This window comes from Dermacentor silvarum, chromosome 8 (assembly GCF_013339745.2).
Source record: "Dermacentor silvarum isolate Dsil-2018 chromosome 8, BIME_Dsil_1.4, whole genome shotgun sequence".
Lineage (NCBI taxonomy): Eukaryota > Metazoa > Arthropoda > Arachnida > Ixodida > Ixodidae > Dermacentor > Dermacentor silvarum.
In genome coordinates, this window is record NC_051161.1 from 7360970 (window position 1) to 7378553 (window position 17584).

General features: G+C 43.5%; 1 protein-coding gene across 16 annotated transcripts in view; it reads right to left on the reverse strand.

Moving 5' to 3' along the window:
• LOC119460573 (ensconsin-like) overlaps positions 1-17584 on the reverse strand; it is a 117572-nt gene that overhangs the window by 37037 nt on the left and 62951 nt on the right. For 11 of the 16 annotated variants that reach the window (XM_037721524.2, XM_037721521.2, XM_037721515.2 and 8 more), the window contains 4 exons: positions 14713-15002; positions 10757-11015; positions 6825-6929; positions 2064-2615 (listed from right to left, as the gene is read on the reverse strand). In XM_037721524.2, the coding sequence (XP_037577452.1) occupies positions 2064-2615; positions 6825-6929; positions 10757-11015; positions 14713-15002 (1206 nt within the window). The remainder of the gene's footprint in view (positions 1-2063; positions 2616-6824; positions 6930-10756; positions 11016-14712; positions 15003-17584) is intronic. The other 5 variants (XM_049672249.1, XM_049672256.1, XM_049672254.1 and 2 more) reach the window with 5 other exon arrangements.

A 17584-nucleotide genomic window follows, 5' to 3' on the forward strand; every position in this document is an offset into this window, starting at 1 on the left:
CTTTCTAATAAAGCACATGCTCTTTTTCATATATCTGATTAAATTTAAACATAATATTTGCAAAGACATTAAAGCTAGAGCATTTCGCCTGCAGCCTACTAGGCAAGCTGTTCGCACGTGTGTCCCATTAGTTGGTACATAAACGGATATGCTAGAGAACAGAAAAGAGTGAACAGTCCTGTCCTGTCTAGTAACAATATAAATATAGCAGATGCACAACTAACCAACACATGACAGCACTTAAAGAAAATTATGGGGTTTTACGTGCCGAAACCACAATATGATTATGAGGCACACCGTAGTGGGGGACTCCGGAAATATGGACCACCTGGGGTTCTTTAACGTGCACCTAAATCTAAGTACATGGGTGTTTTCGCATTTCGCCTCCATCGAAATGCGGCCGCCGTGGCCGGGATTCGATCCGGCGACCTCGTGCTGAGCAGCCCAACACCATAGCCACTGAGCAACCACGGCGGAGAACAGCGCTTCACTTCGCAGTCTCTGATGAATAAAGCTTGATCACAATCCATGGGCATATTTGGCATGCACACGAAGTGATGCCATTTCACTACAGTTTCATATGCATGTCACTATAGTTTTTAAAGTTGTCTTTAATTGCACTATGACCTTGACACAAGAAAGCAAAATAAATAGTATCTGAACAGCCCCTTGGAGATATTACACTCGCAGATATTAACCACCACATAAGTTTTGCAGTGTTAATCTCCCGGAAAGGAAATGGTGCATGGAACATTTGAATATTATAACACGCATGAAACACTCCAATATAATTAGTCACAAGTGGGTGCTCTGAGAAAATGGTTGTGCAAGTTGGAAAGTTAGACAAATAATGAATGCATGGTTATGAAAATCAGTGCGTAGGCTTGTCATGCATATTAGATACATAATTCTGCATGGCCAAAAGCCCCCAATCATTTTAGGAGATAGCACAAGCTTAGTGTGAAGAAAGCGCTTGCAAAGCAATGAAAGTAAGGGTGGTCAAGAGTGAAAACATTCTTGAGCAAAAGGCCCACCCTCCCTCCAGGCAGCACACTAAGTTAAAGAAAAAAAGAATTCCATGCGAGGCATACCAGGATGGTGAATGAGAAGCAGTGTCCTGTGCTTGTGAAAAAAAAAAGTTAGGAGAAGAATGGCATACTCACGAGTGGTCGGAAGGAACCCATCACCATGGTCAGGGTAGGAAGAGTACTTATACAAGCATGCAAGCAAAGTAAAGCAAGAAGCGCTCCATTGGTGGGCCACTTTGGAGCAACAGATGTGAATTCCTTTAACTAGAAACAATGACAACTGGTAGAAAAAGAAAAAAAAAATATGCTCACAATTCGACCAAGTGTAAGAATCAAAATTTTTATTTAGAACCTCAAATGTATGGCTAAGAAATCTTTATATATATATATAAAGATTTTACAGCTACATAGCTGCACCAAAAACAGATATCACAATTTTTGTAAACTGTTAGATTATCTAATTTAGATAAATTATTACATTACGCTGTATTACTTCACAGCTTGCATGAAATCATTACATTGTTTTGGGTTTTTGCAAAAGTTCCATTAATAAGTTAGTGGCATATTTTAGATGCTTGTATAGTATATAAATTTTTGTCCTTTAGATGTCTGAATTGAGAGCAGTTTATAGAAATGTGATCTCATTTTTATAGCCGAGTTCAAGAGTTGTAGTATAATTTTTCTTATTCTCCTGTTTTTGACAAAATCTGTAAAACAATTCGATGATCAAAATAAAAAATGTGTTCCCAACATAGGTTAAATTTCACCTTTACATTTAACAAATCGCATCTAAACTGCTTAAGCAGATGCTGAATAAAATTATTTCTCTGCTCTTATGTAATTGGATAACAGCTCCCAAAGTAACCAAAGCTCCCAAAGCATGAAGCTTTTCACAAGCATTTGCTGTACAAGCCAAATGGCTTTGAATAAAATGTGGCCAGATTCGATCATGCATATCATAAAGCTGGTACACCAACTCCCCCACTCGAGAGCATTATACAAGCGTGGCAAGACTGAACATGCGCTACCACCCACCTGCGCTTCCTGCCATCCGGTTGGTGGCCCTGAGCTGCGATGCCCGTGTGGGGCGGGGTGCAATTGCCAGCTGGCTCATGCTGCGTGCCGACCGCAGCTTGCCACTCCCATTCCCCAGCCCACCCCTGCCCGGCAGCACCATGCTTTGGGACATGTCTACCACCCCCCGCCTGGAAGGAGGGCTGCCTGAAGACAAGTTGAGCATGCTCTTGGCAGCCATACTTGGCGGCGCGGCAGCAGAGGCGCTCGTGCTGGGGCTGGCTGGAAGCAGCCGCGGCCGCCGGGGCTGTGCAAGCATGTCCAGGCGCGACATGCTCACGGCGCGCTGAGCCACACCTGACGAGGACGACGACGGGGCCGTAGCCGGTGACCGGGAGCGGGAGGCCGAGGCTGCTGCACTCCGGTTCCACGGGATGACTGGCATCAGGTCTGTCTTGCGCCGTCCACGGCTGTGCTGGCTTGGCAGTGCCGTCATGCTGCGCGTCATGGGGTCCTCTCCTGGATCGGGGCCAGACACCAAGCAGCGCACTTGTGGGCCACGTCTGCGAGAGTCTGCGGTGGCCAAAAGCCGGCTGTAGAGCCCGACAGAGCGGGAGGGAAGAGCGGCATGGGAGGACACACATCGGGATGCTACTACAGGTGCCTGCCAACACAGCTCGGCCAACAAGGGCATACTCTCAATTTTTGTCAGTTGCAGCGGTGAAAGCAGGTGGGTTGAATTGGCAAGGAGAATTTTTATTTAACTTAAAATCTCTCTGGGAAGCAGTAACTAAAGGTTTCCTCTGCAGCATTGTGTCAGTCTTGGGTGGATGACAATACATTCTCTTTCACTAAACTTCTTCTATCAACTTCTATTGAAAGATGTGCAAATCGCATCTCGATAAAGTGAGCACACACAATGCTGCAGAACTAAATATATTAAGATTTTCTTTACCAGTTACTGCGACTTACAAAGGAGTTTTGTAGCCTCTCCTTTTCTGCTTTCTTTTCTTAAATATATGCTACTACTATGCAACTTCAGCCAAATTTGACTTCATATTCACGTTTCATAAGAGTCAAATTTGAGAACATCATGGCCTGCCTGACCTTAAGGTAAAAACACGCAACAGTGACCGTAAGGTATTGAGTATTGGTGTGGTGGCTCCCTGTTGCCGTGAAACCAACCCTACTGCCTTTGCCAGTCACTGCACACAACCCTTTTGGCATTGGAGTCAAAGTATGGTCATTGGTTTCAAAGACTCCTCAGGAAGCAGTACTCGATTCACCTAATGCTCATCCCATGCCGCTGCACTTCCCACCGACAATGCACTGCCAAATGGCCCAGCAGTCAATACTTTTACTGCAAGAGCACTTAGTCATGCCCCATTAAATGTAGCTGAGAAAGTGTCTGCAAGCGCAACTGTTACTGCCAGAGTTCTTCAATCATACCAGTTTCAAAAATCCAGGCATGTTACCGATCTGCGGAGGCACCAGTGAGTGCCAAAATGAAGAAGACAGAAAGGATGGCAGGAAGGTCAACCAGATGCATGTCTGGTTTGTTACCCTACCCAAAGGGGGCAAAAGGTCCCGGATATAAAGGAGAGAGAACACCTAAGGCTCAATCACACCGGTGACTGACAGCGGTCACGTGACCAAGTTAGTCGCAAATGGTAGTGTTTATCGAAAAGTGACTATTTTGGGCCAATCGCTCGCTGCTCGATTTTTCAGTTGCATGACCGTGCTCGCAAAGCTGCTCAACCAATCAGCGCCGCGCCGAAAGTGATGTTATGTGTTTTCATTCGGCGTCCTCCCGCGTCAAGCCAGATGCAATGTCCACACCACCATGGCAGACTACAAGCCTGTACTTGGCGTCTTGCCTTGTGATGTTAGGACGCAGAAGTTCCAGCAATGTGTCAAATTTATGCGATGACTTTCACTGGAAGCTAAACAGCAGCAAACGAAAGCGCAAAAAATACAAACCCCTTTTTTCCAGCTGCCGTTCTTTGGATGAGCACGCCACCCAAAGGTGAACAGCTTCGCTTCATTATTAGGCACCGATTCCCACGCAACGCGAACTAGAAATTACAACTTACTCTCGATAATAATCCTCGTCATGCGCACAAAGTTCAGGCAGGAGACGGCTTGCATGGCCAGCCACTTCTCGAGAGCGGAGGCACGGGCGCACCCACCAGCATCGCGTTTTCTTTAGAGGAATTCGCACTGCCACAGCTGACCCCATGGCAGAACACGTCAGCAGATGGACGACGTCTACCTCTTCGCTCAAATCAATATCCATGGCTGTTGCAGGAATGCGAAACCAGCAACCATAGTGCCAGCAAATTGAACGAGAAACCAGCAAACATAGTGCCAGCAAAGTGCGCGCGAACTACGTAGATTTCTCGCAGAAAATGATAATCTCCGGGATTGCGACTTGCAGGCAAGCGCTCTGCCGGGCTTGCCAGCGTGAGCATTGGTCGCCTTCAGTCGCTTTTTGGTCGCCAGTCGCAAATGGGCGCGCGACCCCCTCAAGTCGCCGGTGTGATTGAGCCTTTAGGGTGCCACTTCATCCTGAGGGGCACACTGACAAGACTATGGTTGGTCACTGAAGCATGTCAGCTTTCAGAAACTGCAGTAATCCAAATGCCACTCCCTGAGTTTGACATTTTGCTTTTGGAAAATCAAACTGCTGCTCATTGAAAATTATGCCTATTTGGTCTTCCTTAAAGCGGTATCACAGATCTTATCTGTATTTTTCTTGCTGTGGTGCTATGGGAAGTGATATATGACAGTTAGTTTTGCTATCCATAAACATAACAATCAGTAGACTTCCATGCTGTTCTCCAATACTGTGTCTGGATTCTCAAACATGCAGCATAAGGGGAGCTTCACAAGTGGTATGACTGAAGAGCTCTTCCATAGAGTGGGAAAACAAATATTAATAAATAGTTCACAAAAATAAGGCCCTCTGACAAATAACATGATGGACACCAATGCTGCGTAAATGCTGTAAATGTAACTACTAATACTGTATAAAAAATGTGAAACAAAAGAGCTAGTATTTCATGTATGTGTGCTGTTCTGCACTACATCACTACTGAGTCCTGCCAATTTAGTTATCTCGAACCTTTACATCAATCAGATTAAAATTGTTCTCTGTAGATTTCAGTATAATGGTGCCCAGCTGTCCAAGTGTAATTACTATAGTCTGTAGTTCTAACATGCAAGTCAATTTATCAGCTGTGAAAACACGTTGCAGTGCAAGTGATGGTTAGTGTGAAAAGAAAAGCCATGTACAGCTAAAAATTACAAGCTATGAGAGCCACAATAATAAAAATGAGGGACAAAATAAACTGCTAATTCAGTGTTGATGGTTAGCCATAATTTGTTTGCATTATTAAAGTGGCTTAAACTGTGGCTATTACCATAGTAATATGGTTATCATGGTCCTTAAATATGAAGTTGTTGGCATTTTGTGCTTAACAATTCCAAAGAGAGACTTTATGGCTTCTGAACAATTGTTACAGAAATCCTATGGCCTAAGCATTACTTCGTTATATTTACTAAATTGTTGAAAATGCCACAGATAGAAAGTACTGGAACTCTGAGTATGAATTACATACTATGAATGTCGCACCAGCTGCAGAAGTACAAGTGGATTAGTAGGCCATTATTTTCAAACACCTTGCATTCAAAGGAACAAATGCAACAGTGCACATCATCCCACAATTCACAAATGAACGTGCACAAGTTGAATGGCCCCGCAAAGCAAGAAGCCTACAAAGGTGAGAGTAAAGTAGGCAGGAGACTTCACACAGTAGTGCTGCGCAAGCTACACTGTAGGTCATGACAGCAACTTGATACAAAGCAGCCGAAGTGAGTGAAGCAAGAGTGAACTAAGAAAACACTGCCTGTTGCATACGGCATACGCTCAACCAGCAAGAAAGGCCATCAGGGAAAGAAGACAATGACAGGCCAAAACAGAGTATGGCGCTACCATAACACGGAAATGCAGTTCACTACCCAATTTACAAGATGCAAAGTCTTTACTTCAAACAGCAAAGGATTTCAAACACAGAGGTCGGCAAAGAATTCCTGGCTGCTTGTGATATGCTCGGTACTCATCAAGTCTCCGATAATGTAATGGGAATGGATGTGTTAGGACTGATTATGAAGGAATTGGCATGAAGTGATAGGTACGATGGTGTGAAATGTAAGGACTAGGCTAGCTAAGTAAAGGGACATGAAAAAGGTGATGCTTTCCCAGCATCGCAAGCCTCTACTCTTGACTCGGCATGTCAACATGTGCGTGATCCTATGGCCCCAGACACACAAGATCAATAGGGGTGCCGCTAGCCAAGCACAAGTGTCTGCTGGCTTTATATGGCTATTTTAAAGAATCGCTGATGCAAGGAGGTCTCAAGGAAACTAAACTGCTCTGAGCTCCCCACACTATGGCTGTCTTTGACAGATGTGTACATATTGACAACACATTCCATGGCAGGTAAGTGAAGCTTTCTGTGCCACACACAAAGGCAACAAGTAAATATAAAATGCGTTCAATGCAGACCTCTGTGCAGAGGAGAGTGTTAGAGTGGCCCAAGAGAGGAAGGAGCCAAGAGTAAGCAGAGCCCCCTCCCCCGCTCAAACTGTCCCCCCCCCCCCCCATCCAATCCCCAGAGGAAAGCAACAACCACACATTCGCGGACACACCACCAAACAGCTGGCTGGGGGGGACAGGGGTGCAGCAAGCAAAAGGAGCCCCTCTGTCGCCTCTCTACTCACCCACTGTGACCCCTGACCCCACAAGCCAACCCCCAATGGTGGGGGAAACGAATGCCACATCAGGCACTGCCCCCTGACTTGGGGATGAGTCAGTCTGATCTGCGTCTGTAAGAGAAGCCCCGGCCCCACCTGAACGCTTTAAAGGGGTACACGAAAAGTCTTGAGTGCATTCTTTTCGGCAGAACAATGCATGTACAATCACTTATCATGAATCACAATGTGCTATCCACCAATGAACAACACTTAATCAGTTTCACCAATATGGTTTCACTTCCTGGATGAGGACAAGTTCAACTGATGGATGCGTGATGTCACCAGACAGGAGAAGAAAACCTATAGGGTCAAAGAATCAGTTGCTCTGTTACGCATGGGACGTTAAAGTATGTGCACTGTGGCTGAGAGCAGTACAAGATGTGCAGCTTTACTATCAGGTAATTAGCATCAGATATGTTCCCACCGGCTAGTGACTTAACGTATGGTACTTGCGTACAGAAAATATAAAACCACTCGGATGAAAACAAATGAAATAAATCGTTTTCAGAAATACACTGTGCACAATCATAAACAACATTTCTATCTCTGTCTCGGCAGTAAAACCGAATTTCCGACGTCAATACCCCTTAGAGTGACTCTTGCCTTATGACATGTTTACATGGTCAGAAAATCACGCATCTAGGAAATGAAAACACCTTCTTGAAGTGCAGAAATCAATACGTTTAGAGAACTTAACACAACGCATTAGTAAAGGAGAAAAACCATACTATGTAATTAAACAGTCAGACACTGCCTTAGAAGGACCGCGAACTTAAATTTTAAGGTCCCCCCCCCCCATTTTTGTGGTGCGGCAAAAAATTTCTCAACAGTTGATTCACAGCGGTTACTTTATAAAATGTGTGAAAAACTTGAAAACAGAATTTTTATATCTGAAAACTCCCTAAATTACAGTGTATACAGGCGTTCGCAGCACTCACAACTGAAGAGCTCCAGATTAGTACAGCTTCGGTTACAAAAGCACTTTAACATGTCCGCAAATTCTGGCAGCCTACTGTAAACTTATGATATGATATACAGGCTTTCCTGCTGGTCATTTAAATGCATTCCAGGTACCACCGCCGTCTCTGGCAGGGCGATACCGCTGATATGGGCGTCCTGAGAAAACCGATGAGAGAAGAAAATGGAAATGGTAAATGAAACTTTTTAAGGCAACCAATAGTGAGAAAAGAGAAGCACGTATGAAATGTGCAAGCTGAAGCAGCCAGGCAGGCGATAATGGCCATAAGAAGCTGCATGTAGTAGGTGATGTGGCAATATGTGGGGTGGAATTCTTGGTTTCTCACTTTCCAGAATACAATGACTTTCTCAAGGTTTCGCAAGACTAGTGCCAGATATGTTGGTGGCAGCATTTGATGCCGACAGCGTTCTTGGCACTATGCCAAATTTCATGAAAAAGTGATCACATCCCTTAACATTAACCGAGAATACCTTTCATCGTGCAAAGGCAGCACCACATGAGAGATAGAAAAAATTAAAAGGTGCAATAGCCTTTGTGCAAGCAAGGAATTAACTTACTATGGAAACCAGAGCATACTCGGCAGCAGATAAGGTGTACATACTTATAATATGCCATGTGGCCTGGCAACATGTTCTGTTACGTTGTTTCACTACTGTGTGCCGACTCGTGTAGTCCTTTCATGATTTCCTGAATCAAATTAAAATCTTGTTCATTCAAGGAATAAAACCATACTTGTTTCTATCATACTAAGACATGATCTTTCCATCAGCACCATTATCTTGGGGCACATTCCAGATGACAGATGGGCCTTTAAATGCCAAGACACACAATTGAAATGCTACAAATTAGTGACTGCCAATACATCATCTATGTTTGTCCCCAATATTGCTTCCATTAAGTAAACCGCAGTTTTTTTTTTTTTTTTTCAAACGAAGGCAGTCAAATTTCACTCTGGCATACACAACCTTGCCTGCCAAGTATGAAACACAAAATAGGCTCATATTAAGTAGGCAGAATTCAATTCCTTCTTTCTTTGACAATGTTTTGAAAGATTGCTTTTATAAAGAGGCAACACTGCAAGATTGCACAAACAAATCAGAAGAAAAACACTAGTTTTTTCCCGTTCATTTCTTGTGTATGCGTCACTTGAGCTAATAAGATCTTTAAAAGCTGTCTTGTCTACCAGCCTAGCAACAAGTGTCATTACGGTTGCATTGAAATTGCAGGTTTCTGCTGCACCTCACACCCTACTTTTAATGCCAAAGAGAATGAGACATACGCTACATACATTGCTTTGCCATGCAAATTTGAATGGTTATTATCTAACAACAGCGAACAAGAGTAACACCATGAGAAAGCAGTCGAAAAATATGATCAGGCTTTAATCTTTTCGTACTACGCCTGTTGGGCATAGTTAGCCCACTATCCATGGTTTGAAACGCCGCTTTCGAGACGTTCCGCGCCGCTCACAGACATACTGCTGCTATTGGACGTGAAGGAGGAAAACTATATTTTAGTTTTCTAAGCAGTTTGCTTTTTTTCTCGTGAGACGGTGATTTTTGAACGCGCTCTAAGTTTCGCGATCGTCAAAGTGGAAAGCAAAAATGGCCACCTGCTATCGATGGTTTGAAAGGCCGCTTTCGAGACCTTCCGCATGACTCACGGACACACTGCGCCATCGGACGGGAAGTAAGAGAACTGTATTTTTGTTTTCTAAGCAGTTTGCTTTTTTCCCACCAGGTGGTGATATTTAAACGCGCTCGGAAGTTTTGAAATTCGTCAAAGCAAAACGCAAAAATTTTCGGCTCTGGAAGCGGCGCGCGTGCTTCAGGAGATCGCAGATATTGCGATTACGCTGCCTCTAGGGGTGATCTTATCGATGCATCGAGTAGCAGCGAGTCGGAGGACGCTGACTTTTCGTAGGACTTTGTGTCTGAAAGCGACGACGACGCAAACCAGCCTAGAACATCAGCGGCTGTAGTCTGGCACGCCCAACTGTAGTGCTTGCAGTTAAATTTTTATAGCGGAATACTTGTTCAATGAAAAATTTTGATTTTATCAGAGATAGTGCCTATTAGACGGAAATACATTTTGTATATCTCATAATTTCCGTACCATTTGTTTCTTAGTAGATACAAGCGTGTCTTTACAAACTTTGTTAAATTTTATCCTACAATCTTGATTTTTGCAATTTGTATCTTTTTTATGTCATACATCTCGTTAATAAAACTTTTATGCATGAAAAGTGCATTCATTCTGCTTTTTGTTTATGTATTACATAAAATATTGAGTGCAGTAGTTCCTTTAGAAAAAAATTAATGTGCGGTAACCTACAGAAAGCACCTATTTTCCCCATGGTAGGGAAAGCGTTAAAGGCTGCCATAAATGTATTAGTACATACAAGTGAGTGGACCTTATGTGAATTTCTGCAAGCCCGTACTAAACTTCCTCTACCTAAGTGGTCGAGCATTTGTTCATAGGTGCCATACAAGTTGAGAATTGTGCGCCAAGATTCGGAAATGGAGGCTGGTACCACGCCCACAAACACGTACAATTGCGTTTGCTAGAGATGCGAGGCTCACCACCTTAAACGGCCAAATAAAATGTGCAGAGAAGTTTGTTTCTTCACGAAACAGTACTATAATGTTTATCTGACATGTGTAGAGGACCGCACCTTCACTGGAGAATGCATGGGAAAAACGGTTGTGACAGTATAGTAAGACCACACTAGAGTACTATGGATATTATATAGGAAATATTCGTCATATACGTTACGCAGTATATTCCCTCATTTTGAGAATAAAAACAGTTGTTTATGCCAGTGCAGTGTGTCGTTTGTTTTGCCTGTGGGCCATTTACTCCTGCTTATGATGAGAAACCAACTAGCTCAGACACATAGGCCTCTTAAAGCTGCCATTACCTGCTGCCTGGCACAAGTTGTAGGCCGACGCTGCCCTCTTGCGGCTGCTCTCAAAGTCTCGTTCTTCCGATTTCCTCTGAGGCGCTGCTGACATGAGCACAGGGGCCCCAGCCGAGCTCATGGTGGCTAAATCCAAATCAAAGGTCCTCGGTGTTGAGCTGCCAAAAGCAAAACTCATGCTCATACGATTGGTGCTGCGCCGAGCATCTAGCTTGCTCTCTCGTTCTATATTCCGCTTCAGCATGGCTTCTTTCCGCTCCTGGAATAAAAAACAAATGTTCAATTTGGTACTGATGAAAGAAAGATTTGGGAAAAATTGGAGCATTTCTTACTCGCAGATTTTCTTTGTGCACCTTCAAAAAAACACACATTGGTGGGTAGGCCTATGGATGCTGGTACCACGCTGGTACCAACGGGCTGTGGTCTGCCAGAATCACAGTCGAATCTCGATAATTTATTTATATTCAACGAAGTTCAAATCTAAGAAAGCTCACTGAATGGAGTACTTGTGTGCAGTGCTACGTCCGGCGACGCATGTGCATTGACCCAACACATGAGTGACGAGGTCTGGAAATATAGCTTCACGGCAGCCTGGCACGTGCTGCCATAAAGCCACACTTTTAGGCAAAATTTTCAGTGCTATGAAATCGCACCTTAAGGCATAATTTGCATTTAACCTGCACCCCGACTTGACTGCTAAACTTTTAAAATTTTTGGTGAGCTAAAATATGGTACTTGCAACGGGAGACTAAAGCTGCAGCCGGTGTGCAGCCGCAGTGCTGGGTCGGAAGTGCCACCACGAGTTCGTGCTGCTGTACCATCACAAACACTTCATTAATTATTGCAAATGCTTACATGTTCAAATTACCAGGTGTTCTTGCACATTGAAATACAGATAATTTTGACAGGACCACAGAATCAGTTCAAATAAACGAGGTTCCACTGTAGTTGACTAACGCACACTAAATGTGAGCCTCGCTGCACAACCACCTAATTTGCTGCGCATTTCAAAGAACAGATCTTGGCGGTCACACAAATCTGCCTTACTTCAAAAGCAACTGAAAACAAAAACATCCCTTCTGAAATATGTGCCTACATGTAATTTGACCTAGGTGTGGCAAATCTTGGTTCACATATATGAAGTTTATACTGCCAGAACATGAGCCTCGCTTCTGTCACAGTTCAGATGTTTATGCTCAATTCCTGACAAGTGGGCCCAGATATCGTTCATGCCAAGATAATTTTGTGAAGCTCCACAACATTCCTAACAATTTGGAGAAGTGACAGCACAGTAGATAAAAATGCCACTTATTGAGCATCAACCTGGCCTACAAGTGTAAGGGTATAAAAATGAGCTATCAAACAAATGCTGTTTACATGGCCTTCTTGCACCATATGACGACTCTTTAAACAACTCTAGGGCTTTGAAAGAGCCACTTTATGATCTGGAAGTTATGAACAGCTGTGCATTGGAGCCTGGACATGACTGCACTTCCCCCACACATGTCATATTGCTTTCAAAACACTAGTTTGAAGCATATGTATTTATTTATTATTTACAGATACTGCTGTCTCGATACACGAGACATAGCAGGAGTGGATACATCAGATACTAGATCAAAACAACATACAATCAATTTGAAACATAATTACAAAATGTGTTAGACAATTCTTTCCAAAACTCTTCATTAGGTTTTTCCGGCAAGGAACCAGCTAGGTTGTTCCAAATTTCAACAACGCTTGGAAAAAAGAATACTTAAAACGATTTACAAAATGGGTGGGAATGGCGCGTGGCACGCCCAGTGGAATGACTGAAGGAAATCGGTGCTTGAATGCAACTTTGGCCGTGTAAAATCTTATGTAGCAAAGTGATACGTTCAAATGTGCGTCGATAAGCCAAGGGTTCTATTGATAATGCGCATGCATGAGATGAGGGAGAAAAGTTGTGGTCATATTGGCGATAAATGAACCGTATTGCTTTCTTTTGTATGGTTTCAAGCTTACTAATGTCACGTGCACTGTAGGCTGACCATACCACTGAGGCGTACTCTAGTAATAGTCTGACAAGGGATTTATAAGCTGTTAATTTGCAGTCCTTAGTAGAGCACTTGAGGGTTCATTTTAAATATCCCAGTTTCCTAAGAGCCCTAGCGCAAATTGTTTCAATATGAAGGTGCCATTCTAGGTTTTGAGTGAAGGTAACTCCAAGATATTTGAAGGTATTCACAGAATTTAGGTAGTGCCCATTGCAACTATAACTGAAACTTAACGGCTGCTTTTTATTAGTGAAAGTCATTTGTACAGTTTTTTAGTAATTAATACTCATTTGCCACGCGTTGCTCCCACAACAAAAGGACGAAAATACATTGTTAAGAACCTCTTGATCTCGTCTGTTAGTTACTCGGGTATAGAGCACGCAGTCATCAGCGTACAATCACAGTTTCACTGGTGTGTCCCTAATCACCCGTGTGACATCATTAATGCAAATAATGAACAACAGGGGCCCAAGAACCAAGCCCTGTGGTACCCCGGAAATGACTGTGGCGAACGATGACTGTGCAGGATTAAAAGTAACATATTGAGACCTTAAATGTAGCCAATCAGCTATCCAGCCAAGTATTTTATCATCGTTAATAATTTTACTGAGCCTAAAAGGAAGTTTTCTCTGGCACACCATATCAAACGCTTTGCTATAATTTATGAATATGGCATCTACCTGACCTCGATTATTTAGAGCCGAAGCAATATCGTGAGTGAATTCAATGAGTTGAGTAGTTGTAGAAAAACCAGAGCGGAAACCATGTTGATTCTGCGACAATATGTTATTAGTAGTGAAATACTGAAGAACATGTTTGTGAATTATGTGCTCTAAGAATTTGCAACAGGTACACGTTAATAAGATAGGCCTGTAGTTGGAAATGAGTTGCTTATTACCCAATTTAAACACAGGAATTACATTGGCGATTTTACGAATGGCCGGCACAGTACGTCTCTAACGATTTAAAAAAAATTATGGTTACAAAATGAGCATTCCATTCTGCATAGTGCTTCAAAAATGTGTTTGGTATACCATCCGGTCCGGCACCTTTAGTAGTGTCGATGTCCAAGAGAAGGCTATAAATGCCGGTATAACTAATTTCAATTCTTGGAAACGGAGCCATTTCCTGGATAATACCAATGCTGGGGGTGGTACCATTGTCATCTCCAAACACAGATTTGAAATAGCCATTAAACGCCTCCGCGATTGTCGAAGGGTCCAAACAGGACACGTCCTTTATTACGAAGGATGACGAGCAGGAGGTAGCAGGGTTGGTGGTTTTCCAAAACTTAAGTGGATTATTTTTCATAAAAGAGGATAATGTGGTATTAAAATAAAACTTTCTAGCTTCACTCATTCTGGCTTTTAGTTCAGATTTAAGCAATTTATTTAGGGACCCCCCTTCATTGTGTGAATTCCGTCGCTTTCGCAGGCGCTTAATGTGACGTTTGAGCTGTATGATTGGTCTGGTATACCATGGGTGTGTAGCATGACGTTTATACTCTTTTGAGGAACAAATTGCACTATACACTCATTAACTATACTATAAAATTGGTTAGTCAACATATCAACTCTGTAGCGTTCACTACAAGACACAAGATCATCAAAACATATATGTTGAAAAACAAATGTTTTAATAAAGCAGTGCTGCTCTAGGGCCCCAGTTACTCTGGTATAGCCTTCTCAATTACATAGACTAAAGTAATTAAATACAGTAAATACAGTCAGTTTTGCGAGAAACTCGTGGCTGGTATGGCTTCAAGCTCACACCGGCAGCACAGCCAAATTTAATTTTTTTTCTCTCAGAAGAGAGGGGTATATAGCAGGTGGAAAACATGGGGTGAAACACTCGCAATGTTTCAGTGGGATGTTTTTTGAAAGCTCCTTAACTCAACCTCATGAGGGCCAAGCTGCTTACGTGATCTGCTTCCCAGATGAGCCTCTTGCGTTCTTCCACTTGGAGGCGGCGTTCATGGTCTCGCTGCCGCATCTCCTCAATGCGCCTGCGCCGCTCTTCCTCCAGCTGCTCGCGGTAGTGTTGTGCAGCCTGCGTCTGGTGCTCCAGCTCCTGCAGGCGTCGTGCCCGCTGCTCTTCCTGTCGTTCCTTCACGAGTCGAAGCCGCTCCTCTCGCGACAGCTGGGACAGCTGCGGGTGCTGGGGCGAGTCACCGCCGCCCCCAGACTCACTGTCACCCGCTTGACTCCTGTCTGCAATGCCACAAATTATGCAGGCCATATACTTTGAACACTTCTGAAAATTACAGAGCATGGTGCAAATTTGCAAAATATGCCCCAGGCCTTTCTCAGTGGTGTTGGATTTTCTCAAGATGGTTACACGGAGGGTGATGTCACAAGGTGGTGGAGGCAGACTTAGCACTGACATATCTCACTGCTCTCTGAGCCAAAGGGCATGAATTTTATCGTACAATGCAGTAATGCTTTCGGAAACAGAGTTTCAGTGTCTGCACCATCACACTGTAATGTGATGCTCGCAGGGCGCAGTTAGAATCATTTCTAAGAGCCCGCTTAACAGAGCTATGGAGATAACATCTGGCAATGAGAAAGTCAGAAAGCTGAAGATAGGACTTGTGAAATCTCAAGGATGCAGAGCAATTAACATAAATGTAACTTGTTGCTGAAAATAAGCCACAGAAAAGGCCGAGTCAAGTGCAGTGGCTCAGAGCAGCAGGGTGCAGGTGTATTCTGTGGGGGTGCACGCCAATCCAAATATCTCAGGAGTGGCCGCATGTGGTTATCACGTGATAACTACGTGCAAGCTTGCAGTAAAGTTGCATGCAGAGGGCACTTTCACTGCTCTTGCGGCTTTTCCCGCATTGCCACCACATGGCAGCCTCCTTTCCCCTTTCTTGGAAACCCTCTCCACACTGCAGCTTGAGGTGCAACGCTTTTCTCCCGAGTCATTTTGGGGCTTTTGGCTGAAGAGTGTGCGACCAGTTGCATTTCAGCTCAGACATTGTGACCACCACACGCTGTTTTCCTGCAGCGCTCCGGCCTTTATGAGCGACTGATGGTCCCAAGGCCCGAGCGTGAACCCATGCTAGATGAGCTGAACCATTATCAGCCTTTTGTGCGTTTCCGCCATTACTGCAGCTTTTTCCCCAGCCATGCAGAACGCTCCATTGCTGTGGCCTCTGTGTTTCTTGCCTATTATTGTTGCCTGCTGTTGGGTAACTGAGCTGACCAATACACACCTTCAGTTATAGGCTCACCTTATTCCCCTGGCATGAACCCGCCATGGTCGCAACACACTGTGAATCACGGGTTAGGGGCCACAGCTCTGACTTTTAGGGCTGCTGCCCAAGTGCCAGTGAGCGACTGGCGTAGTGCAATCCAGAGAAGGGTCAGGTCTCAGAGAATTTGTGCAATACATCTAGAATTTTGTAATGAGATGGAAAAAAAGCTAGCTTACTGTGTAGCACAGCAGATGAGAAGGATGCCCAAGGTTGCCAAGGGATGCCAAATTCTTCCATTCTAATTTTATACACCTCATGATTTCCCCACCAGTCTTTTGGAACCACGCTGCTGTACTATCATGCTCAGTATCAGCTAAAATGCACGACCGTTTTGCCATGCGCTTTTGCATTGTAACTCATACTGAGCGTCATAGCACATTTCCACTCTTTAGAGTGAAAATGCTTTAGGCCTATGAATCCCTTTTCTCTGAGTAGGTAATGATGATCATTATATTTACCCATAAACACTGGGCCACAAGGCAACACTGCAATGAATGGCATAAAACCAGCAGCTAAAAATTCTGAATGCCAACTAATGCAAATACACTTGACCTGTAAACTTCATCTTAAGGGATAAGGATTGCTGGCTACATTTCAACATTCTTCATATTCAACCACCTATACCTTCCACAAAGAAGCTTATCAAGTAGCTGTAAACTTGTGGAAGGCATTGTAGGACAAATTATACGAACAAAAAGAACAGAAGACAAGACAGCACACGGATGATTTGCAATGCTCTTGCTAATCCATCTTCTGTTTTTTGTGCCCACTTTGAGCTAAAATAGTTCCTCAAGGATCAGCCAACTTGCCAACACTTTCTTTTGAGCTGTAAAATTGGTTAGTTTTTATACTATGAACATTAACTTTAGAGTTGACACATTCCACTCTTGCGTCTGTTGTTGCCTAGGGCAATGACAAGAAATGCTGCCTAAAGCTCCCTAGTCATTTTGAATAAAAGCACATTTTGGATGCCGCACGTGCTCACTAAATATTTTTTTAGATGAGCTGGACCTCTTGGTATTGGTCTCCCATTCTACCAGTACAATTCAACATTTGTAGGTATAGTACCTATATTGCCAACATCAAATTACTGACTCCCCATTGTAATACATGCAATGTTCCCTGTTAGTGCTGGTGATTAAATACACAGCGAGTCTGCACAAGAAATTATGTCCAGAATCACCACTGGGAATGACTCCATATGGCCAGTACAAATATGAGCAACTAACCACCAGAATGCATGACCTCCACCATTTCGTGCTTCCTGATATCACTGCTGAGAGCTGCAACTAATAATCATAGTTCTGAAGCAGTTTCATTTCTGTTACTTGAAGTAAATAAAAAAATGTTTTTGTATTCTTGGAAACTTATTGTGCTAGCACAGGAATCCAGGTAATGCTGCATGATTTTGTTTATCCAAAAGCTGCACTTAAATACTTAAGTGCTGCTTATCTGTGGTGACATGTGCGGCATATGTAGTTGTGGATGGCAACTTCATTACTGTCCTTAGCTCAGAGCATTTACAGGCATACAAAG